This window comes from Carassius gibelio, chromosome B7, assembly GCF_023724105.1.
Source record: "Carassius gibelio isolate Cgi1373 ecotype wild population from Czech Republic chromosome B7, carGib1.2-hapl.c, whole genome shotgun sequence".
In the NCBI taxonomy this organism is placed as follows: domain Eukaryota; kingdom Metazoa; phylum Chordata; class Actinopteri; order Cypriniformes; family Cyprinidae; genus Carassius; species Carassius gibelio.
In genome coordinates, this window is record NC_068402.1 from 12,768,981 (window position 1) to 12,794,676 (window position 25,696).

The window sequence follows — 25,696 nt, forward strand, 5'->3', positions numbered from 1 at the left end:
GGCCACTGATGTGACATTATTGACTGTGCTGCTGGTAATAAAACTGATTGGCTCGAAATCGGAAAGAAGTTAGACTGATCGACCGGTCACTGATCCGGACCAGTCATGATTGATTCCGATCTCTGGCCCATTGATCGGTGGATCTCTAAATTGATTTCTTGAGCACAAGATTATAAACGATCATGTGACACTGTATTCTCTGCTCAAAAGCAAAAATAAATAAATTTTTAAAATGTATTAAAATATAAAACAATAATTTTTAATTGTAATAATATTGTAAAATATTATTGCAATTAAAAAAAAAGTATTATATTTAAATACATTTTAATAATTGTTTTACATTTTACAGTATTTCATTTTTACTGTATTTTTTTAAATTGCAGCTTTGGTGAGAATAAGAAGCTTCTTTTAGAAACATTAAAAAATGTTCTTCGTAAATAATGTCTTTTTTTTGCAAGCTGGATGAAAAAAGTTATTTGCTCTCTGAAGCTGGGTGAGTAACAATGCAAGTCTTTATTGTGGCAGCAAGTGTGGAACAGTCAGATGCAGGAGGGACATTATGAAAGTGCTGACCTGATATCACACTCCCAAACAATTGCAGTTGCTCAACACCCCCATTCTCTTTTGGTCTTTATTTCATTGTGCTGCGGAGCAATGTTTAAGCCTTTTGGCATTGCCTGCCCTGATGATTTTCCATACAGGCACGTGCCACGGGGTCAGTGGCTTTATAGTGGGCTTTGATGAAGTTACAGTTCAGCTGCTCTTTGAGTCACTGAACTCATGGCGCCTTCCCCCGGAAGTCTGGCCAGCGAATCAGCCCCCCTTTCCTGCATTCCTCATGTGCCCTCAGTATGCATGCATAACTCACCCTGTCCTCCTGTTCTAGCCCAGTATGAGCCACACACTCCCCTCACCCCCAGCCCAGCATGCAGACCACCATCCGAACTTACCAAGAAGACTTTTCTAACCTATTTAAAAGCATGCATTCAACGAAAATTCATCCTATTATGTAAATCCATGTTATTGATCTGTATTTTGTTTATTTTTTTGATATATAGTACAAAAAAAAACAACCAGACTTCTCTCTGGTGAAATATGTGAGACTTCACTAAACGCATTTCGTCCAAATAAACTCTGTCCCTTCATTACAATCAACTGCAAGCTCACATTCAGATCTGCTTCCATCCAGAGGATCGAACCAAGTCCCACCTGACATATTTTTCATTCCTAATAATCCATTTTTTCATTTAAATCTAGAAGTATTGTCTTCCCCTTTGCTAAGAATGCAGAAGAGTTTTTCTCTTTGGATAATAATAAATTAGATAATTGATGCATGGATGTTGTAACCACTGGCCTCTTTTATCAAATTAAGCAACAAATTATTGTTTCTTTAATGTTAATAAATGAAGTAAGATTTTATTTTAGATGTTTATTTGCAAAATGTTTTGACAAACTACATATTTGCTGGAAGTTTATCACAGATCACATGAGGTATTCATTTTGACGTATTGAAAGAAAGTTATGTGCATGACTTTTTACCGAACAAACTTTTATCTACAAAATTATGAACATACACAATTTACAAATTTTAATTGCAGTTTTATTGATCTTAATCATTTTTAATATTAAATCATAATAATCAGAAATAAATAATAAATTGTAGATTTTTACATCCTTTAAGATGATGATATTAAGTTAAATTTTATTTGTTTTTATGATTAATTACTTACAATTTAAAACATATAGACAAAACACTCTTCAAATGACTTATTGATGGCAGATCTCTTAAGTGAATTGCTAGTGAATTCACATATGCAGAGTTCTTTGATGCACAGTTAAGAATTTATTCAGTAAATGTGTTTCCACTGTAGTTTATGCGCATATCTTCTTGCTAAATCAACAGTATGTACCTCGAGTGAGCATATCCTTTTTATTCACATTTCATAAATTTGAATTGCACTTTGGTGTTTCCACCCGTCAAATTTTTGCAGTATGCCAACATTTGCATTCAAATATGCGGATGGAAACCTATTTTGTGGTGTATAGTTTTTCTGTTAGCTGTTAGAGCTCAAACTGTGACGGTAATCCAATGACACGCTTTCCTGAAATTAATTCACGTTGTCAGAGAAGACAGGTTCTGAGGATTTCAGGAATCCAGGCTCAGTGATTCTAATAATTCCCATTTCCTATGAACAGCTAAACGCCATTGTAGAGCAATAAATAAGTACCTTTCATAATATTTTTTTTGTTTAATTATTTAATCAAATAGACAATTAAAGCACACATGATCCAGTCCAACCGATCTGTATCGTTGTACTGCAGATCTTCTCAGTCTGCTGGTGCCTGGGGTCCAGTTCACAGGGGCAGGCCAGTTGTCAGCGAGCTAGACGAGAGTTGAGTTCATTAGCGACGCAGCTGTTGCATAGAAAGCAGGGGGCCGGAGAGCTCCTCAACAGGTGATGGATGTGTCTCACAGCCTGCTTCATGACCTGTGAGCATGTGGCCTACTAGAACCACTTGGCCTCAGAGGACACATGTCAAGTGGGTCTGATAAATGTTTGGCATAAGCAAACAAAACATTGGATATTTTTGTTTTGCATGCAGGACCTGACCCTGGATTGCACCCGTATAGCTCCAGTTGCGGTAACCTTTAATCTTCAGCAACCAAAACATTCTTTCAGGATTAAGATCTAATTCCTCTGTCAGAATAGAGTGATGTTTGTTGAGAATGAGGAGCGTTTTGATTTAATGCGATCTGTATCAGCCTCCCTGGGTGTTAAAATGGTGTCTGGAGATGAATTGTACTGCTCTCTTCTCGCTTTCTCAAACAGGAGGGCTCTTGAGGACAGTCGGTGCGTAGTGCCATTAGCTCTTATTTATTAGCAGCAGTCTGGTGCTTTAATAGCATTTCTGTTCTCTGTGCTTTGGGAGACCGCTGGCCTAAAACGGTAATGGTGCTGTATTTCTGTCAGTCTGCCAAGCAAAGATCTCATTCTGTTAGTCTTTCTGGAACAACGCACAAGCCTCTTTTTAACTTACAAAATATTGTAATATTATGTAGCCAGAAAGCTGTGTGAAGGTTTTTTTAATCAGAAAATTCCTCTTTTGCCCTTAGAAAGCCGTGGTGGCAGTGGAATTCTGACCGTGTGGGTGGTTAACGTCGAGCTGAATAGCAGTAACCATAAAAGAAGGCTGTTTGATTAGATGGGGGTCGAGAGGGTGACTGCTCTTGGCCCGCTTGCACTGCTGATAGTCGTTTTTGACACGGCTGACTCGTTCCACATTCCAAGCGTTGAATGACTGCAGTATACTAACACATGACCTCATCCAACTCTGTGTCATGTACTTCCTGGAATCTGAAGTGGTCTGGTAATTAGTGCTGCTTGCTAAGGAAGGTATCAATATTAGTGTTGCTCCTCACCCTGAGTATTAGATTTTGGCATGGTACTCATCCCACACTGTTTGTTCTATGGATGTTAATGAATATGAATTGAGACTTTCACTGAAGACCATAAAATGTGTCAAAAGATTCAATGGACTGCATTGAAGAGTTATAATAATAGTTTGCCCATAATAGTTTAGCCCAAAAATGAATATCTGGATGGGTAAATAAAAAAAAATGTCAATACATCCTCACTTTAAATGGTTCAAAATGAAAATTCTGTCATTAATTACTCCACCTCATGTTGTCCCAAACCTGTAAGAACTTTGTTCATCTTTGAAACACAAATTAAGATATTTTTGATGAAATCCGAGAGCTTTCTGACCCTCCATAGACAGCAATGCAACTGAAACGTTTAAGGTCCAGAATAATGCAATGCTGACGGTGTGCAGATGGCTGAAGTATACTTTGGCCTTTACGTTATCGGCAACCAGCCGTTTTTTGCCTTATTGCAACGTTATTCTGGACTTGCACAAACTGTGTTGCAATGCAATCGTTTTCCAAAATGTAATTTATGTGATAATATGAAGTCTGTTAACGCCCGTTAACACAAGCCAGAGATGCTGAAGATGGATGCACAGAGAAAAATACTGTAGCAGGCAGATCGCTCACTGTTCATGATGCACAAACTATTTGAAGAAAATCCTCAATATTGATTTTGGGGTTTATATGAATGAGTTTCGAAGGGGATCGGACTGTCTTCTGAAAAGTTTACATGGTATAATTTTCACAAAGCTTGTCAGAACATTCTGTTTTTGCTTTAAATTGTGTTATTATTAAATCAAATGATGTGTATGATTATTATAATATAATTCAATTATATGAAATGATATAAATTATATGTATATAAATTATATAACTAAAATTATATAAATGTAACTACAAATTTAGCTTAAATATAGATGTCATTCTTTTTTTTTCATTAAACAAATCAAAGAAAAAATAAACTAATTCTACTATTTCTAATATTCTTTATGTTGCCCAAAAACAAAATATATTGTGTCCAGCAGAATTTTTATTTTATTTTTAATTTTATTAAATTTAATTTAAAAATAAGACATTTCACAGCTGTAGCAAGGATACCGTGATATTTTTGCTTAAGTTATCATACCTTCAAAATCTCATACCGGCCCATGCCTAGCTAAGAGAGAACTATTTGTTTGAAAAGAAAACAAAAATAACAACATTATTCGACAATTTCTTCTCTTCTGTGTTGAGTTCACAAGAGTACCATGACTCATGCATGTTCATTCCTCTGCTTGTAAACAAGAAGCAGCACATCTGTGTTCTATGTCAGAACATCGGCTCCTGCTTCAGCAGCATCGCACACATGCATTGTGGTTCTCTTGTGGATGTAACACAGAAGAAAAAAAATGGTTGAACAAAGTAATTTTTGTTTTCTTTGCTCACAATTCTCATTGCATCATAACATTGCGGGTCTGATCTGACCACCCATACATGAAAAAATGGTGTACAATTTACATTGTTGAAACAATGTTCAATTAGAAATTGCTAGTTAATTTCCCAAATATTACAAATAAATGATAAGTAAAACAATTCGAAAATGTTATTATTAAAAAATAAAAAAGTATATTGTGTAACTGTGTTCGATTGGTTTACTTGAAACAGTGTAATATTTAGGAAATTTAGAGTTTGGTGGGAAGGGTTGTGGATGCCATTTTTTGCCAAGATGTGGTAATTCATTCAGCACGACTCCCAGAGAGCCTTATTTCGGAAACTGCAACAAATGGCTATCCCCTTAAATGGTGCACTATATAAAGGTATGGGGACTTGGGCCAGTAGGAAACCACATAGTAACACATTAAAGACTTGCCCTGGCCACTACCCACAATACCTTAGTGCTGTCTTAAAAAATCAAGCACTGCCCACAATATAAAATCTAGTTTCTGTTTGTAAACGTTTCTCAGTATGGTTCACCTGCAAGGAGTAACTTTAAGTGAAAGACCACCATATGGAGTCTTATGTGGCTTTGCTGCTGCTCGGAAGACATCAGATGGAAATGAATAGATGTATGAGCTCGTGCATATGATAGTTTTACTGCATTAGTGGAGTCACCAAGTTACTTGTAATGAATGAGGTCAAATAGTTCATTTTAACTGTGGTCCATGACTTATTGGTTTTCTTGGCCAGCCAACTGAATGGTACTCCACTTCAGCCTGTTACGCTACTGAAAAAAAGCTTACCTTGGTCCTAACATTCAGGGTCTGATGCCAACCGAAACAAAAAGTCTGTTTTTTTTTCCTTTGCAACAACAAAATCAGAGGCCAGTCAGGCCACAGTGGCAGCCTAGCAACATTAGTAGCTCAACCCTGGATCTGGAGCTCACAGGGAGGCTGAGGGTGTTTCTTTTTAACATGTGATGCTGTACTTCTGCTTGTTTTGGTGTGATTTAGAACAAAGCCAACTATGCAGGTGACAAGGAAGCGTGTTACACAACTGGAAACCAGTTCCCCAAATTGCGGTAAAATATAGGCAATAACGCAGAGTGGTCAGTTGCCGATTAAAAGCCAGTTGCGTGAAATGAGCTCTTTGAGTCTGTTGAGTGGGGCAGTTGCTGGACGTGTGTCTTTATGGGACCCCCTGGAAAGTTCAAACGGAGAGCGTTTAGATCACACTGATCTTTTGCAACATGATTGAAGGCCTAAACTATTGGTCAACACTCTCTCAGTCTCTGTGTTCTTTTAAACTCTGCAGGGATGCTCCTCTTGTTGGCAAGGCCATCAACAGGCTCCATTGAACTATTTCAGGTTTATGAAACTCAGCTTCAAAAAATACTCACAGGTGTTCTCACTACACACACATCTCTGATGGTTTGGTTTTCCCCATGGTCTGTTTATGTGGTTTTGTGTGATTTTAATGTAAGTTCATACTTTTTAACCGGACACCTGTAGATTCCTTCACCCACAGATGGAGGTTTTCATGTCTCACCAGCTGCTCTGAGGAGTTTCCATGGGTTTGAGATGATTTTTTCAGACCACTGCTGGGAACGATCAGTCACGCTGCTAGACTCCTTGATTACATATGGAAATAAAGAGTTGTGTGTCGTCATCTTGATTCTGCAGCTTTTAGCCTTCAGCTGCAGTTCATGTGATGAGAAAATGGATGGAAATGCATTTGCTCATCTAAAACACATGATGTCAACAGGAAGTTTAGTGTGTTCCACAAGTTTCAGATGAGCGTCAGCCCTTTTACAAAAGATGTGAGCAGTAAGAATCGAGTTCCTGAATTTAAATTAAATTTTGGATGCAGAATTGTAGACCCCTCTACTGTGAATTCATGGGATTGTAAAGTTTCCATCAGATGTTCACTTCAGAATCTTGAAGGTGGTAGTAAAACCTTTTTTATCTATATTTTTCAAATATTTTGTATTTAGACATCCTTTGGTGGACTGTTTTTTCCATATGGGCCAACTCAGCCAGAGGCCCCTGGCTCACATTTTTTATTTTGATAATATCTTTTCTGAAGAAAGACAGACATGTATACTTGCGAAAGCCAAAATATTAAATGTCATGGATGGATATTTACGGAGTAATCCATTATTTTGTAGAGGGGGGTCAAGATGGCAGTTTTCACCTGAGGAAATGGGGAAAGAGCTCTTTTCAAGATTTTTTTCTTCATATTTGGGCTATCATCACTCACACATAAATATTTATCTTTCTTCAGAAAAAATATTAGCATAATCAAAAATCTGTGCTGGGGAAATTTCTGACCTTTGGTTGATTAACACAAAATAACCCATACGTCGTTGAGTAAATTCCTCTTCCAGTCACCTCATTTCAAATTTGACTTCAACTTCCTGTGAGGTGTGGCCAGTTCAATTCAAATTCCAGCTTATGAATTGTATAAGCAAATATTTACATTCTGAATCTTACACATCCTTGAAATGTATGATTGCTTAACCTACACTTTGTGATACACTACATCATTTAAAGCACTTGCTGAAACAATGCGATCCCCTGTGTTCTTTCAACAGTTACTCCCTGTATGCTCCTTGTTCTTGTTCATATTGTTGTTATTGAATGAACTTTTTGGCTGTTGCATGAGCTCATGGGAAAAATAGGAGTTTCCCCAGGAAATGGAGGCTCTTTTGTGTGCTAGTCAGTCTGTACTGAACGAGAGTGAAACGGAGGCACCGAACTCACGGTGTAGCACCGGCACCATGCAGCCCATCTGCTTCATCTTAACCTTCCCATCACAGCTATTTGCCCGTGATTACTGACAGCTGCCAAAGGCCAAGCTCGTCTACTAGCTTGTGTGGAGGTCAGCCGTGTGGTGACCTCCGAATGTCAAGAGGTCGTCATGGTAAAATGTTGAATAAGGAGATTGTTGGTTACAGGTTGCTCAACGTGACTGATATGCTTGACTGGTGTACAGGAGAGCACTACAAACATGGTCAGTGGCTTAAGGGAATCGTTATAAAACTTAGCGTAACTGCAATTTGTCACATGTCCCTGACCTTCCTGTCTGTACCATCCTATTTTTCATCATGATTATCTACAAGACAAGGGTTCTTTCTGTAGCAAATGGTCTTAGACTGTAAGCTGGCACAGTCTTCAGCAGTCAGCTTCACTGTGATAAATTCATTCCAGGATGAATCTGTCCCTTCTTCTCTCATTGTGTCCCAGAGCCCTTAAAAATGAAAACCAGCTGGCATTGGTATTTTTTTTTTTTTCATTTTAACCTTCCCAGAAGTAGCTCCATTTCATGGGAGCGTGTTTCTCAAATGTACTGTTGAATTGAGCTGTATTGAATGGGAAACTACTGGTGTGCAATAAAGGAGTCTAATGCCGCGTTTTCCCCGAAATTACCCAGAACATTTGTACCACGAACCTTTTTCCCCAGGAACTTTTTTCCCCCAGACCTGTTGCTTTCTGCGTTTCCACCACGGTGTAATGTACCGGGAAGATTAGGCAAATAAACTGGTGAAGTAGGTCTGCATGCGTTTCTCAATACAAAATGTGCTGATTTTGGACTCGCAGAAATGTACTTAGTTCAGGGATATGTGCATATATAGAGCCATTACAATGAAACGAAATATTATATTTTTTTTATTTTCATTTTAACATATAGATAAATTGAATACAGACCAAAAACAACCTGTTAGATTTACCCAAAACAAATTATATTTTATGTTTGACCACTAAAGGGACATCAAAGCCAGCGGTGAATGTCAGAAGGGCTAGCTGAGGTGAGGCTGCTCTCGGCGGATACATAAGCACACATAACCATCTCCGAGATCAGCGAAACACATTTTTAAATAGGCGCTGTCTTTATAAATAAATCACAGATTTTCATTTTAAACAACTACATTCTCGCCTGAAATACTAAAAATACTAAAATACTAAATACTAAAAATTACATTTCATGACACAATAACAGTAATATTTTGAAAATGATCTGAATAATTGGTGGTTGAACTCAACCAATGCTGCGTGAACTTAACCAATCAGGATGTTTAGCGCACAAGTCCCGCCCCCGAAAGTTCCGGAACTTTGAAAAAGTACTACCTTGCCAGCAGGGACTTTCTGAGGGGCACTTTTTTACTAATTATTTAGTTATTATATATTATATATTTATTTAGTTCCTGGTTCCTGGGGTGGAAACACACCGAGTACCAGGCCAAAGTCCCTAGTTCCTGGGTAAAGTTCCTGCGGTGGAAACGCGGCATAAGTTGAACGGTCTATGCAGTGGAGAAATACAACCATGTAATCTCTTTTTACTATAATTTTTCTCTCACATTGGCATTTCTATATTATATTGTCTTATAGTCTCTTATATTGTAAGTAACATTAGTTATAACTAACATTTTTAAACAAAGATGGGATATTTGCCTCATTATTTTGTCTTGAGTGTTTGTAAACATCTGAACAAAAAAAGAAAATCTAAAATTTATGTCACAATTTAAGTCCATTTAACCATTTAATGTACAGTGTGAATACCCAGGATTAATTGTTAACTTGGGTTAAAACGTGAAGCAAGTATTTCAATTGTGAAAAAACCTTATATTGACTTAATATTTTCTACTCCTAGCATATATAGGGGCACTTTGGATGGATGAATATAAAGGAAAGTGGTTCTGTTAAGGCCTGGCATGATGCCCTCAAGCTAGATGTGATCTGGCTGCATAACAGAAGCTTGGCTTTAATTAAAGAACCAGCACTCGGAGCAGGGTCTCCTTGAATCTGACTCTGGGCCATACACCTGTCATCTAAATACACACTCCGTTACTCCACATACTCGTATGTGCATAAGTGTTCTAGGGTTGGGCCGATAGATGATGCCATCATCCATCGCCGATGGCTGACAGACAGCAAAATGTTAAGCTGACATCGTGATTACTCATCACCCCCCATCCTCCCACAATCTGCCGTTTACCAGTTCCATGTTTGGAAAGGAAATTAAGTGTACTACGGAAACCCTAAAGGGAAAAAAATTGCCTACGAGATGTGAGGATAAAAAATAGGCATCAGGGAGGCGTTATTGAAACGATTTTTGATTGCGCCGCTCATTTTACTTTCACTTTCAGTTTTGAGATTCGTAATCACAAGGACTCTATAGGGAGCAGCAGTATTTACCACACATTTGACAAGATTAGATGTTTGTCATTGGTGTTTAGGATCTGCAGATCATTCGCCATCTTCTTACCAGACATACCCTCTGTATGTGGTAAGTGGACTTTCATGTACTGTAATGCAACAGACTACCACTAGCAAGCGGCTAACCTTTTAGTGGCTCCACAGAACGCGTTATTTGTTTCACACTTCAGGCACACCCCTAACCCCACCCAACTCCCCCGATGTAATCATCCATCATGATATTTCACTGTAGACATTGTCTGATGCCAATTTGGTAGACATCGCCCAGCCCTAAAATGTACACACACACACATGCAGTGAGAAACTGAGACATGCTTATGCCCACCAAGGTTGTATTTATTTGATAAAAAAAAAATACAGTAAAAACAGTAATATATAATGACCATTGAAGATAACCTGTTTTAATATTTTACAAATGTAATCAGATGGCAAAGCTGAATTATCAGCAGCCATTACTCCAGTGGATCCTTCAGGAATAATTTGAATATGCAGATTTGGTGTTCAGGAAACATTTCCTATTATTTATGATCAAACGGTTGCTGCTTAATATTTTTTTTCTGAAAACTATATATTGTTTCATTGTTTCATGTCAACTAATGTGGCTCATTAGACACACATTGGATACACTGGATTGTATGGATCCCTGCCAGTTTACATCATGTGAATGTGCGTGACGTTATGCGATTCATATCTGAAATGTGTCAGATGGATCAATGTGTGGAGGCGTCTTTGGTTCGGAAGTGGGTGACAAGTGTAGTTTGAGTGTAGTTTGATGTGCACCCACACATTTTTTATGTTTGTATTTTTATTGTCAAAGACAGTTACAGACACTTGCAGTTACCCATTTGTTGTATTTCTGTATTGCTCTGTTCTTTGCATTGGCTCTGACCTTTTTGTTCTGGGCAAACAAGCGCTTACTGTTTAAAGGTATGAATTCACTGGGTGGATAGAGGATGCACGAATGGATGGAGGGATAAGTGGGTGTTAAAAAGCAGAAAGAAAGAGTGATTGGACTGGAAAGGAGGTGTCCTTGTGTGCGGTGGGAGGGTGGGCGTAACGGGAATATCTCTTTTGTGAAATCATCACCACCCATAGGACTGTATTTCTCTGGCTGCTGGCCCTGTAGGTGGAGTTTCCTTCCTTTAGGCCAAACGTTGGAGGTGCCCTGTTGGTTTCGACTGGGGTGGGCCTTTTCCTCTCCTGTCCCAGAATGTTTTACGTCAGGTGGCTCCGATCACCCTTTATGGCAGCAAAGAGTTGTATGACACGGTTGGAAACTCTGGCTAGCACTCTTTAATTGGTATACCTTGGCGCAGAGAGCATTTTATAGAGCATTCAGGGAGTTTGGAGGCCCCTTAAAAATGTTGTTTCCACGACTGATGACTGAAGTGTTTATATCAGAGATCTCCTGCACTGGTACAGTGTGGCTCTTTTTCACATGACAACAACAGCTCGGCTGAATGGAATGAGCTACACAGCTACAAAATAAAAGCCTTTTATGCCTATTACATTGATGCCATTGAAGAACGCTTTTGGTTTCCCCAAAGAACATTTCAGTGATTGGTTCTTAAAGGAACAGTTTCTTCTTTGAAAACCCCTTTTTCCACTATAAAGAAACTTCTGCACAATGGAAAAGTTCCATAGATCATAAAGGTTCTTCCAGAAACCATAGATGCAAATAAAGAACCTGTATTATTAAGAGTGTATATTTGTTGAGGGGAAGAGCTGTGATTTGCATTTAGCATGGTTCTTTCTAAGAGAGTTTGTGTGAGGGCCAAAGCAGATGGACCCACCACTGTTAGAGTTAGTCATTAGTTCTGGTCATTCATACATCTGATGAAGGTCAGCTGGGACATGCTGTCACACAGAGCGAAGGTAGGACAGGTGGGCATTTCTGAACAGCTACCCACAGTTTGACTTTGAAATGCAGGCTTTGTTCAACCACAGACCCTCTACACCTGCCTTACAGCCAAAGCAGACTATGTGTTTTGGTTTACTTAGCTATTCTTTGGCTACAGTATTGTCCCTAGAAGTTGATTAAATACAACAACCATATTTTGGTGGCGATCAAGCAACTTAAAATATAATGAAATTAAGTAAAAGTGTTTTTTTTTTTATATTTTGGGTGTGTTGAGCTATTGTTGCAGATAAATGTAATAAATTAAATGTTATAAATTAGGAATGTACTGATATTCTGGAGAATATTTATATATTAATAGAAACATTAAAATAAAGCTAAAATGAATATTAATTTAATTTAATTATGTATATAAGTTTATTGTATGTCCTCATTTAAATAACTATACTACTATTTAAAATTTTGGGGTCAAAATTATAAAAACATAAATTAATAAATAGTTTTACTCTGCACGTATGCATTAAAATTGATCAGATTAAAGAACAAAAAATCTGCGAAATAGTATCAAAATATTTAAGCAGCACACCTGCTCTCTACACTGGTAATAATATGACATATTTCTTGAGCACCAAATCAGTGATTTCAGAAAGATCGTGTGACACAGAAGACTATAGAAAGGCATTAATTTGAAGCAGATCATCACCATCAGATTTTACATCTGTGACATCAAAGTACCATGAAAGCAATTAGAGAGCAGATGACTCTGTGTGCTTTTGATTTCATAAACTGATCAGTCTGGGCAATGCCGCTTCAGATCCAGCGGTCCTAACGGTTCACCCAATTCATTCAATGCAGCTGCATTTTGCTCTGAGACAAACAGTTCTGCTTTGTCTTTGTATTTTTGTTGGCAAAATTGAGCAAAACAGATAACATTATAAAATATCTAAAATATTAAAATAATACAATATTAACTTCTTATTTATTGAACTGTTGTATAAGAGCAGTATCACATTTGCACTCATGTGATATTGCTTAACTATTTGATGTAAATATGAGACAAAAACTTTTTTGCCCCATATCTTGAATTTTAGGGACATTCTAACTATGTTCTCCAGGCTCCATCATGCAGTGATTTGTTTCCCTGCCTCATAGTTGTCTTTAAATAAATGTATGAAATGTCAGATTACCCACGTAGGTCTGGGGTGGGGCAAGTTCTTTAAATACGTTAATAATAATTTTAACATGTTATTTTTCATCGTAATTAATTAATCTAATTAACGTGTTAAATCTCAAGCCCTATTTTATATATATTAAATAGTAAACAGATATTTTATTGTAAAAAGTTTCACAATATTACCACTGTGACTATATTTCTGATCCCAAAAATGCAGTCTTTTTTTGAGCAGATGAAACATTTAAAAAATGAAACTGACCCCAAACGTTTAAACGGGGTGTAGGTAAGTGTGTGTGTACTTGTTTATGCTACATTGAGGGGACCAGATGTCCCCACAAGGACAGTAAAACCTGAAATGTTTTGACATTCACAAGTGAAAACGGTTATAAAAAAATTGTAAACTATGTTTATCTGAAAGTGTAACAATGCAACGGCATACAATGTTTTCTGTAAGGGGTATGTTTAGGGTTAGGGGATAGAAAATATTGTTTGGTCAGTATAAAAATAATTGAAAGTCCCCACAATTCACAGAAATAAATGTGTGTGTGGTCAGTGAGGACAATAAAACGCTGTCGGTTTGAGAGGTGTTGCTGTGCAGGAAACTGTGGAATGTGTGAGCTCCCATGTTGAATCATGACTAAAGGTTTGGTCTTATCACGTTCAGACTGATGTTTTTAAAGCATCTTTCTCACTTACTCATCAAACTAAAGTGTGACTTTCACTCTCAGTAGGTTGTAGCATTGTCACGAAATCAGGTGCCTTGTTCTTTTGCTCACATAACTTCAGTGAAAGGTATTTTCTCTCTGTCTGTCCGTCTTACTCTCTCTCACCACATTCTGCCTGTATCCCCACTGCGACGAGTGAGCGATGAAGTCGACTGCATATGCAGCACTGCTGATGAATTATTGAACAGTGGAAAGTGGACATGATGGAGTCTTGCACACAGTGCATACAGAGGAGCCACTGTGTGAAAGGATGACTGATGTCAAGAAAAAAAGCGAGGGTTTACAGACTTCTTTGTCAACGCACAAACGCTAACATGCATGCTTCATTTGCTCACTTTCACAAACGTTTGCAAGTGTACTTTGCCTGCGCTTTAAAAATAGCAGTATGCTGCAAATAATCGGGTTCTGTTTAAAGCGTTTCTTGGATCAGCACACAGGAAAATGTCTATTACCTGACAATTATCACTGAAAATAGATCACGTGATATCACATGATATCACACAAAATATTTGACCACAGCCTGCACGAGCCAATCAGCAATCTTGGCATGAATTTGGGCTGGGAATACCTGTTTGTTTGCACGTTAACAATGATTTTGGAAGGATCATGTGACAATGAAAGTTGGAGTAATGCTAGTGAAAATTCAGCTTTGCCATCACAGAAATAACTAAATGTAATAATATTTCACAGTATTACTATTTTTATGATATTTTGATCACATTAACGCAGCTCTGATTAGCAAAGGCTTTCAAAAAACAAATCAAACAAAAAATCTTACTGACCCCAAACTTTTGAGTGTGTAAGTACCACCAGACAAGTTTAGACACACTTACTCATTCTTTACTATTACTATTTTATACGTTTTAGAATAATATTGAAGTCATTAACACTTTGAAACATGAATTACATGTGAATTCTGATTTATAATTATACGACATTTTTTATTTTGTACAAAAAAAGTCATATTTCTCAACAAATATTTTACACATTTTGTGTAAACTGCTTGTGAGCTTTTAAAGATCATAAGAATATTGAACTGGTGCTGGTTTTCCGGTGTAGACTTGTTTTCCATCCTTAGTGAATGGTTGATGCAGAAAAGAGAACAAAGCTTAACCCTACTCTCATTTTTTGGAGCGCTTCTCGTTTCGTTGCTAAAAATGGTTTACTCAACCAGTGGTTACAGGAACATCAATAAGTCAAACTCATAATAGGAAGCTGCTGCTTAGGCATTGTGTGTGTGTTTGTGTGTGAGCATGAGCGTGTGTTCAGTTGACACAGAGACAAGCCTGAACACAACGTTCAGCTGTCGTCAATTAAACAGCCTCCTGGGAGGAGAGGCACACAAAACATGGGAAAAATGTGAAAAATGCCTCCTTAGAACTCCCCCTTCTCCTATAAACTGATACCGTGTTCAGATTAGCATAGAAACATAGTCTGTGGAAATGGAAAAGTTTGCGGTTAATTAACCAGAATTATCAACCCCAAACGGAGGGCCACGGAGGACAATGTTGACATGAAGTCAGTGCATGTTTTGACCATACACACAAGGGTGGACCTCTCTTTCATTTTTCAGAAGACACAGAACAGTTTTTCTGTTGGGTTGTGTTGTGAGTGTAATCCCTCATTTAGCATAGCTTTCAAAACAAATGCTCTTTATGCATGTAGATCCCTCAAAGCTGAAGTAAATGATGTTGTTTATGATGTTTGTGTATGAAGGTTCCTCAAAAAGGAGACTGGTGTCAGACAGACTGGTTAACATCACATCTAATGATCGAAAATGAATTCAAGTGAGCTTTAGATATAAACAAGCAAACATTTAGAGACTACAATGCTAATTTCTTGGTCAAACAAAAATTTCTAAATAAAAGTCTTTTAGCTGCTTCATCAAATGCCGTGTTTATTCATTTCCACCATCCATCAAACCACATATACAGGAGTCTGGGATTTTTGTAAGCTGTCAAGGAGACATCGATTCTATCAAAAATCCAAAAGAGATTAAAACATTTTAGTAGACAGGATCTCTCATATATTGAATATGAATTTTTCTCAATGCCTTCCCACCTCCTTATATAAAATGTGATATTGACCTTTCTTGTTTATATTTCTCTCTCTCTTTTTGTTTAGTCATACTTCGTCACTGACTATGACCCTACGATTGAAGACTCCTACACGAAGCAGTGTGTGATTGACGAGAGGCCTGCGCGGCTGGACAGTAAGTATGCCTCTGATAGATGAAGGAGTCTGATTGTCAAACAAATCACATGGGATGTAGGGAAACAATATACTGCTAACCGGCAGGAACGATGAAGCCCTTTGTGATTGGATAATACATCACATATATCAAATCAATTACAGAGGAACTGGTGCATTTCGTTATTATTCTATGCAATATGCATACTTGTGTGGGCGGGGTTATAAAAAATGCACTGTAATATCACTTTGGACAAAAGCATCTACTAAATGACTATACTTTCTCCAGCCATATATATGTGACACTGGACCACAAAATCTGTTTTAAGTGTCAATTTTTCAAAACTGAGATTTATACATCATCCGAACTCTGAATAAATAAACTTTCCATTGATGTATGGTTTGTCAGGACTGGACAATATTTGGCCAAGATACAACTATTTGAAATTCTGGAATCTGAGGGTGCAAAAAAAATCTAAATATTGAGAAAATCGCCTTTGAAGTTGTCCAAATGAATTCTTAGCAATGCATATTATTAATAAAAAATTACGTTTTAATATATTTACAGTAGGAAATTTACAAAATATCTTCATGGAACATGATTTTTATTTACTATCTTAATGATTTTTGGCATTAAAGAAAAGATCTATAATTTTGACCCATACAATGTATTTTTGGCTATTGCTACAGATATACCCCAGCAACTTAAGACTGGTTTTGTGGTCCAGGATCACATGGCTGATAAAAAAAAATAAAAAATAAAATACTTTAAATTGAAAAAATCTAGGTGGAAATTTGCATGACTTAAAGAGATGCACCCAAAAATGAAAATTCTGTAATTAATTACTCTCGCAAGACCTTCGATCATCTTCAGAAAACAAATAATACAAGATATTTAAATGAAATCTGAGAGCTTTGCTGACCCTGCATAGACAGCACTGCAACTACCACATTCAAGGCCCAGAAACATAGTAAGGACATCATTAAAATAGTCCATGTGACATCAGTGGTTCAACCATAATTTTATGAACTACGAGAATACTTTTTCTGAGTGGTAGTTCTGTTGCTGTCTATGCAGGGTCAGAAAGCTCTCAGATTTCATAAAAAATATATTAACTTGTGTTCTGAAGGTTACATGTTTGGAATGACATGAGGGTAAGTAATTAATGACAGAATTGTCATTTTTGGGTGAACTATCCCTTTAAAGCTAATATATATTTTTTTCATTATTTACTCACCTTTAAAAAAAAAAAATCATATCTTTCTTTAAGGCAGTGGTTCAACCAGGAGGACAGTACCAGCTTCAAACTTCCAAGGGACAATAATTATATTATAATTGAATATTATAATAATACATACTATATATGTATAATAATAATAATATTGAAAAAAAATATTGGAGAACATACAGTTCTTAAAGAACATAGTAATTTAAATATTGTGTTAGACTGCAGAAGGCCTTTGAGTCAAAGAGATACAGTTTCACAGCAGAATGTGATGTTTTCTTCCGTATTGCGATGTACAACTGAATACAAATGATTATGATAAAAAAAAAGTAGGGCAGGGACTTTGTTCTATCCATCGGCTGTTGATGGGATTTTTGGATGTGGACACACTGCTCTCAAATACAGAGAGAGAGGAACGTGAGCATGCAAAAATGGGGTTTAGGCAAACTTTTAAGTAGTTGGAGAAGTCCAGCATACATCACAAAAGAGAAGTCTGTGGTTTTACTGGAAAATCAAGTTATGAAATTCTGATTCAAAATAATGAGGTCAAACAAAATGCTAAAAACAAAAAATGCATTGTTCAAAATAAGATCAATAACATGCATTTAAAAAAACAGATATGGACGAATTTTCATTTAATGCCACTTTAATGTGATCTGATCACTAAAATAACACAAACGGAGTCTGTGATTACAAGCATTACTCAAGAAGGGAGCTGACTTCTGTCATGTGTTCATACAGACATTATTCAATCTGCCGTTGAGTCGTAACTGTTAGTAAATACACTTATTAATTCTCACTGTTGCCATAGATACACAACACAACTCATATTAGGCCTATAAATAAGAAAACTAAATTGAATAGAAAATAATAATTGATTTCATTTAGGCTCTGATCATACCAATAGTGCTGTCTGTGGGTGACTAACATGGCTGTTCTGTGTTGTTAGTCCTGGATACAGCAGGACAGGAAGAGTTTGGAGCCATGAGAGAACAATACATGAGGACAGGGGAGGGCTTCCTTCTCGTCTTCTCTGTCACTGACCGGGGAAGGTGAGCAACGTCCCACTCACGTTTTCTCTCAACTTTCTCTCTCTCTTCCCCTTTCCCCTACATTGTCTGTCTCAGTTTCACTTTCATTCTGTTTTTGTCATTCCAGTTCGTATTAACGGCCCTCCCCCTTTTCTCTCATTTACATTTTCTGTAACTGTAAAATTAGAAGCGTGCTAATTTACGCCGCAGGTGTGGTCTCGGTGAAACCCAGCGCATGCAAATGATCAGATCTCACACACATTGCAGTTTTGTGTCCTCGAGGAATGAGGAGTGTGATCAGCCGGTTTGTGCCCTCTTAGAGTTGTTCCCACTTAGTGTTTATGCAGTAAACAGTCTTTTCTGCCTTGGTTTACATTACCGGGCTTGGAGCCGATAGCAAAGGCCTCTCTGAACACACTCTCTCTCCAGAGTCCATGACAAGCATTTCCTCCTCCTGCATGACATTTAGACAACTCGTACTGTCAGAATCAACAGAGACCTCATATGAGTGTCTTTCCCTCCCCAGCTTACACACACTGTTCTCTGTAAAACAGCTTCTAGCCATCTTACATCGTTACTGAAAAGTTTATAGCAACGGCATGAGAACTGAGTGACCTCATGTCATCCTGTGTACTGTAATGCAGTTCTGTGGCCCAAAACAGAGATAGCTGCTCATCAGCTGGAAGGGTGGGCTTGCATTCCATTTAGGTTTTGTGGAGAGGTGGAGCTCTGCTCTGTGGGTGTATGCATGTGATTTCATTTCATCATTTCTGAAAACATCCTCACTAGGGATGCCTGATGTATTGAGGCCCATATGGGTTATCGGCCAATTATTAGGAGATTTTTTGTTTTGTTATTAGTTCCCCTCAAGTTGACACAACCAGTGTCTTAGCAGAAACAACACCACTAGTGTAGTTATTTATAATATTTTCCACAAAGTTTCCACAGAGATTTTGTCTTAACTTTGAAAAGTATATTTAATCAGAAATAAAAAGTGCAAAAATATCCATCTTTTTGACAGAGGCTATTTATTTACACTAACTCCGCCCACCAATGTGTGATTGGGCTAGTCGACATTACAAAAGACGATCGCCTAACAGCAGCTCAAGTGGTGTAGATGGTAAAGCATGTGTCGTGGTTTTTTTTGACGTGATCCGAGTTTGAATCCGCCTTTAGCCAAAAAAAAATGTTCTCCCTTTGCAAATCTCATATCTCATCGGATAGCCATTTATTTTCAATAAAAATTAAGGAAGTAACAGAAAAGTTGAAAATAAAGTATTGGGGTGGGGTAGGTGTATCAAGGTCTTTATAGTCACAATAAAGTAGCATCCATTTAATAATGTGAGTTAAAATTACAATTAACACTCATTACGTTATTATTGCATATTGTTGTATAATGTACTACAATATTGAGTTGCAGATAATTGCCAATATTTATTAGTATTATAAATAGCAGAAGATCCTGCAGTTTTAATTTAATGTAAATAGAATCTATAGCAATTTGCACTTAGTGTAAATAGCATGTGTTGCTAAAAAAATATGCTATTTTCATTTAGTGTAAATAGCCGCGGCCATATTTAATTTCATTTAGGTTCATAAATTGAAACCTTAATAAACTTTCAGTTTCTTTAAAATTAATAAATTATTTTCTTTCAATATTTTATGTAAAGACATAACATTTTTAAACCACTATATATACATTTGGGGTCAACTCAGTACAATTGGTTTTAAATGAAAGTAATATTTCTATTCAGTAAGAATATATATTTATCAGAATAAACACTTTTACATTGTTACAAAAATCCATTTAAATAAATGTTATTAATCAATGGATCCTAAAGAAAATGCTTTAAGGTTTCCACAAAAATATATTTAACCAGCATAGCTGTTTTCAACATTAATAATAATAATGATAATAACAAATGTTTTTTGAGCAACAGATCAGTATATTAAAATATTAATTTGATTGATTGATGAATTGATGGATGATTTATTTTTATTTATCTTTAAAAAAAAATGTATTTGAATTTTATATTTAGAAATGGTTTTTGTTTTATTTTATAAGGTTTACCCCAAAATGAAAATTCTATCATAATTTATAATTTTATGACATTTACAGCTTCATGTTTGCATTTGTGTGTGTGTGTGTGTCTGAGAGAAAATGCATGGCTAGCTTCAAGCTGCTTGGACCTTTTTAATGGCTATACATCATCTTGTTTTCCTCAGCTTTGAAGAGATCTACAAGTTCCAACGACAGATCTTGAGAGTGAAGGACCGGGATGAATTTCCCATGATTCTAGTGGGTAACAAAGCTGATCTTGAGCAACAGAGACAAGTGAGTGGCGTGAATCACTTCAAATACTGCAATTTCAGAGAGCTCCACTGAATGAGTATTGATATGAACGTTTTAATACTCTTTGTCTGCTCTGCAATCTTACCATGACTTGGCAGTCTGCTGTATCCATTGCAGAGATTCTGTCTATATAGTTTCTGTTGTAAAATGACACATGTACATACTGCTCACACATATATATACAGAACTCAAGAGCAGAGTTTCATGGTAATTACATGTGGATGAAATCCAGTCCTGAAAATCAATGAACTGAAAGGCTGAAAGATATCAGAGAGTGTGTGTGTCTGAGGGAGAGAGATGGTAATAAAAGATATGGGGTTACTGAGTGCATAGAAAGCCACTCGGATTGTGTTACGCTGCCACCTAGTGTCAGAACAGAGAATGTCAGCCTGTTGTAAATGAACTGCATCAGTTGTCTCTACCTTTATGAAAGGCAGCTTATGAGAAATATTGTTTTAAACAGAAATCAAAAATTTTAATAGTTGAAAAAATGAAGTGCATAGCTGGATTTTAATTAAGGAGGGATTTCTTTTTCAGGTGACTCAGGAGGAGGGTCAGCAGCTCGCCCGGCAACTCAAAGTCACTTACATGGAGGCCTCAGCTAAGATCCGTATGAATGTTGACCAGGCTTTCCACGAGCTGGTCCGAGTCATAAGGTGTGTGTGTGTGTGTGTGTGTGTGTGTGTATGTATCATACATTGCTGTTGTACCACCAGATGGTGGCAGCAGACAAACAGCAGACTGTGGTTGAAATGGAGCACTTGCATACTGTTTCTGAAATAAGAATGTAAATCTGTGCACGTTAAGAAAAGATGAACATTTCAAACAATCGTATGCTACAATGTTGTCATTATGATCTCATTATGGTGCATATTTAATAGAGCTATTGGTGTCTACTTTATCCAATTTCATGGGTAAAAATGTCTCGTATTACGTGATTTTTAAATTGAGCTCAGAGATTTGTTCGCTAAAAGTTTTGACTGATTGTCACATCCTCTCACAGGAAGTTCCAAGAGCAAGAGTGCCCACCCTCGCCGGAGCCCACGCGCAAAGAGAAGGATAAGAGCGGCTGCCATTGTGTGATTGTCTAATTGGCCTTTCACTGCCGCCACTCACCCAGCTGCTGTCACCGGTCCCTGCCCCCCACCCTGCCTTCTGACATCACGTCCTGTGCGGATGAATTCGCTGCCTTTCTACATGTGCATGTCTTCAAAACAGCAGTCTCTCTCATAGCCTTATCAGGGGCAGTTGTGCCTCTAGGACTTCACTACTAGAAGAACCAAACTGACAAAATCTTGATGGAACTCGCCATTCTACCTTCAACTAGAGTACTGACATCAGTGTGACCTAGAATATGGTAATCGTGCCCCAACACTAAACATCGCTTCTTACAAGTTTGCTGTAAAACACACACACAATTCCTTGTTTTTGTATTTCGAAGGGTTTTTTCTTTCTCTTGCCATGTGACATTAGTACGTTTGCTGAGATGGAAAGACTAAATGAAACACCATTGAGATTGCAGACGCCTTTTAGTCACGAGATCTAGATTGAGATGATGTTCTGAAGCTTTGTGTGTGTGTGTGTGTGTCGTGCCATATCTGTTTTTACTTCCATATGCTAATCAGCGATTGTACATAAGTGAAGATTCGTGTGAGTTGAGACCACCTTTATAATGACAAAACTCAGTCGCAGAGTATTGTGTGTGAGGTTGACGAGCTTGTTTTGACATGCATTAAAACAATAATGTACTCGCAGATATGTACATAGATAGCCTCTAACATTATGCCAATTTTGTCAGCAGTGAAGTCAGTTTGCCAACTTACTGTTTGGTCAAGGTGTCATTTTGGTTCGCATCGTAAGGCTTCTTGGCATGTATGGGTTTGTTTGTTCTTTTTTCTTTTTTTAAAAGGGATAGTTCACCTAAAAATGAAAAATCATTCACTTTGCCTCATTTGTTCCAAACCTGATCCAAACCGAAACCTTTCATCTGCGGAACACAATTTTTTTTTTTTGTCCATACAATAAACAAGGATGTGATTTTCAATTTGCTTTAATATTTATATTGATTTTCACATTTTCTGACCTTCTTTCAGACCCACTTGAATTATGTGTATGCGAGGAACAAATTGCTGCGTTTGTCAACAAAAGAAAAGTTTTACGGTCTCCCTCTGGTTTTCCGCCAAAATGACTATTGTTTTATGTTTAAAAATCGAAGAAATTAAGGCCATAATCCATAAATATTGTTAATTTCACTGTTGTTCTTATTTTACTGTACAAAAGTATTATATTTCTGTATTAATGTTTATAATTTAAATATTAGAGTAAAAATACTATTTTCAATTATTATTACTATTATACAGTCATATTGAATAGGGGAAAATTATTTATTCTTCTTTTTCCTTCTTATTTGTCTTTGATCACATGCCAGAATGAAAGTAGTTGTTGTTGTTAAGGCCCCATGACTGTTCATGTTTTCTGCAAAACATATTTCAAAATATCTCCTTGTGTTTCACAGAAGTTAGTGTGTCATGCAGGTTTGGGGGGACGAGAGAATGTTCATCTTTGGTTGAACTTTCCCTTTCCGTTCTGTGATTGTGAAATGTATTCTACATGTAGATGGTTTGTTCAAGCCTTCTTGACTCTCAGCTCGGAATTCTACAGACTATCCTCAGACTCAGGTTTCTCCATTTACAGTCTTTTCACAATGTTCTGACGATGTCTGCTCATTCAGTAGTGCACAATAGGCTGTCTGTTCTCTACTCGGTACCCCACCGAAATCGGTGACACAGAGAATTAGTCTTTCAGATAATTGTCTCTTTCTCTGGCCTTGTATTTCAATTCACTTATACACTGATTTAGTTTTTCTCGGTTTGGAAACGTATTTAAGTGACTGAAACCGCGTGAGGACTCTGTTGAACTGCTGACATCACAGATCTTTCGTGTATGTGATCCGATCAAATCAAGTTGTTTTTTTTAGACACCAGACATCCACATTCCATTTAATATGGTTTGACGTCTCGGTGACATTCACACTTCAATCTGGGATTTCTCATCTGACAGGTGATCATTTGCTTCCTGGCTTCATACACCGAGGGTTCCTATCATGTCACATTTTATTTCCATCTTCTACGAATATTATTTTCCAGCGTGCATTTCTGTACGAGGGATACAAATAAACCGTTTTAGTTTTTGTGTTTCATCATCATGTAATATAAGAGAAAAGATGGAAGTGATCTTTGAATGGACATGATTAAATGTTTTTACTATATACTTTTATACATTATTTTCTTATCAGACTAGTTAATGAGTATTTTTATATGTTTGTAAGTGAAAAAAGCTCTCGCGGCACAACTGTGTGTATATGTAAAGAGGAGTATTTAATTATCTTGGTTTGTTTTTAACTAAAAAAAAGGCCAATGTGTGTTGAACTGTGGTCCTTTCGGTGGACTGAAGCCGATAACCCATCCTAACAGTTGTCCACCTCATAGCCTATAACAACTTTATCAGTGATCACTGGGCCAATGCTTCGAGCAATGCCCTTTTGTGATGACTCAGGTTCATATCCTAACCTAAACCTTGTCCGTTACACCAGTTAATAGCAACATGGATCAAATCCAAAGCTAGTAAGAACGGAAGTGCATGGCTCTTCTTCTTCCCAGAGTCTGTGTACATCTAATACATACTGTGTTTTATTTGTCACATCTTTCCCTCCCCCTGTATAGCCTCTGGTGCTATAATAAAATCTATGCTTTATCTGTGATATATTTGCTTTTCCTTAATGAGGAAACAGGGTACAACACGTCGCACAGAAGGATAGCTCTCGTTCTGTAAGTGACAAGTAGATTGTTATTTTGCTGTCCTTAAATTCCCTGTGATTTGCAAAACTCCCATTCTATTCTTGGATGGTGTTCCAGCCGATACGGTAATGAGCTGTGTGACAACTTATGTCATAAGTTTGGTTTTATTGTTATTGAGTCTGCTGTGTGTTCTTTCATGAGATTTAAAAGTGTTCGGTAACATTATAAAGGAGAGGGGTGTCATATTATTTTGGAGAATACTCAGATTTAAGAGGAGCGGCTTCAGAAAAGCTGTTGTTTGCTCATGCTGTGACAGTTCTACGATTAATGTGTCAAGTAACCGAATTAAATCAATGCAGTGACAGCTATAATATAGAGTTGTTGCTGTGTGTGTCAGTTTTATAGTGATTGTAAATCTGAATGCACAGTTACTATTAAAGCTTATTCGGAGACGGGCCTTGAATGGTCAGGGCTGAGTTTCCCAAAAGCATCATAAGACAATCTATTTAAAAGAATAGTTCAAATCCTTCTGATGGCACCCATTCACTGCAGAGAATACATTGGTGGGCAGGTGATGTAATGCTAAAACTGTAGTTCCCAGTGCAGGGAGACCTTAAATACTCATATATCTAAAGAATGAATTATGCATGCAATCATATAATGGATCACTGGTCTCTTCAGTCTATAATTGTCAAATGCAGAAGCCTTAAAAATGTATTAACATAAATGTATTTTGGGGGTTTTGTTGTTCCGTTCACGTTGTGTGGATGAGCGCTGTGTCAAAATCGCCATGACACATTCACACATATTCACATGGATAAGTGGGCTTTAATAATCACCATCACCTGCTGGGAATGAGGGATCATAATAGACAAGAAGAAAACGAGCACATTGATACTGGTGTTTGAATCTGACTGATCTATGGTAGCTTAAAACACTTTCTTACCCACCCCCCTACCCCCCTGATGAGCATGTGGCAAAAACATGGATGCCTTTATGAGGTCAGAATGTGCCTTTGACTGGCTGTACTCAATTCGAGCCGTTGTTTGGGAGACAGCTTTGTGTCCTTTGAGCACATCTGGGTCATGAATGGCTGGATTGACAGCTTAATGTCACTGCGCTTGCAAACATATGTTTGAAGTTGGGTTTGCCTGGCAGCACATGGTTAACCGGCAGCGATGTGAGTGAACCGCATTGTTCAGATCTCAAATATTGGCAACATTCTTTGTTTTCTAGTAAATAAACAGTCACTGAAAAAACCGATAAACCATTTAGAATTGGTA

The 25,696-nt window shown here is 37.3% G+C and overlaps 1 protein-coding gene across 1 annotated transcript in view; it reads left to right on the forward strand.

Annotated features, from left to right (window-relative positions):
* Nucleotides 1-25,696, forward strand: part of LOC127961493 (ras-related protein R-Ras2) — a 35,894-nt gene extending 10,198 nt beyond the window's left edge. Inside the window, exons 2-6 of the mRNA XM_052560631.1 lie at nt 15,941-16,028; nt 18,182-18,284; nt 20,490-20,598; nt 21,154-21,272; nt 21,620-25,696. Of these exons, the coding sequence (XP_052416591.1) occupies nt 15,941-16,028; nt 18,182-18,284; nt 20,490-20,598; nt 21,154-21,272; nt 21,620-21,707 (507 nt within the window). The 3' untranslated portion in view covers nt 21,708-25,696. The remainder of the gene's footprint in view (nt 1-15,940; nt 16,029-18,181; nt 18,285-20,489; nt 20,599-21,153; nt 21,273-21,619) is intronic.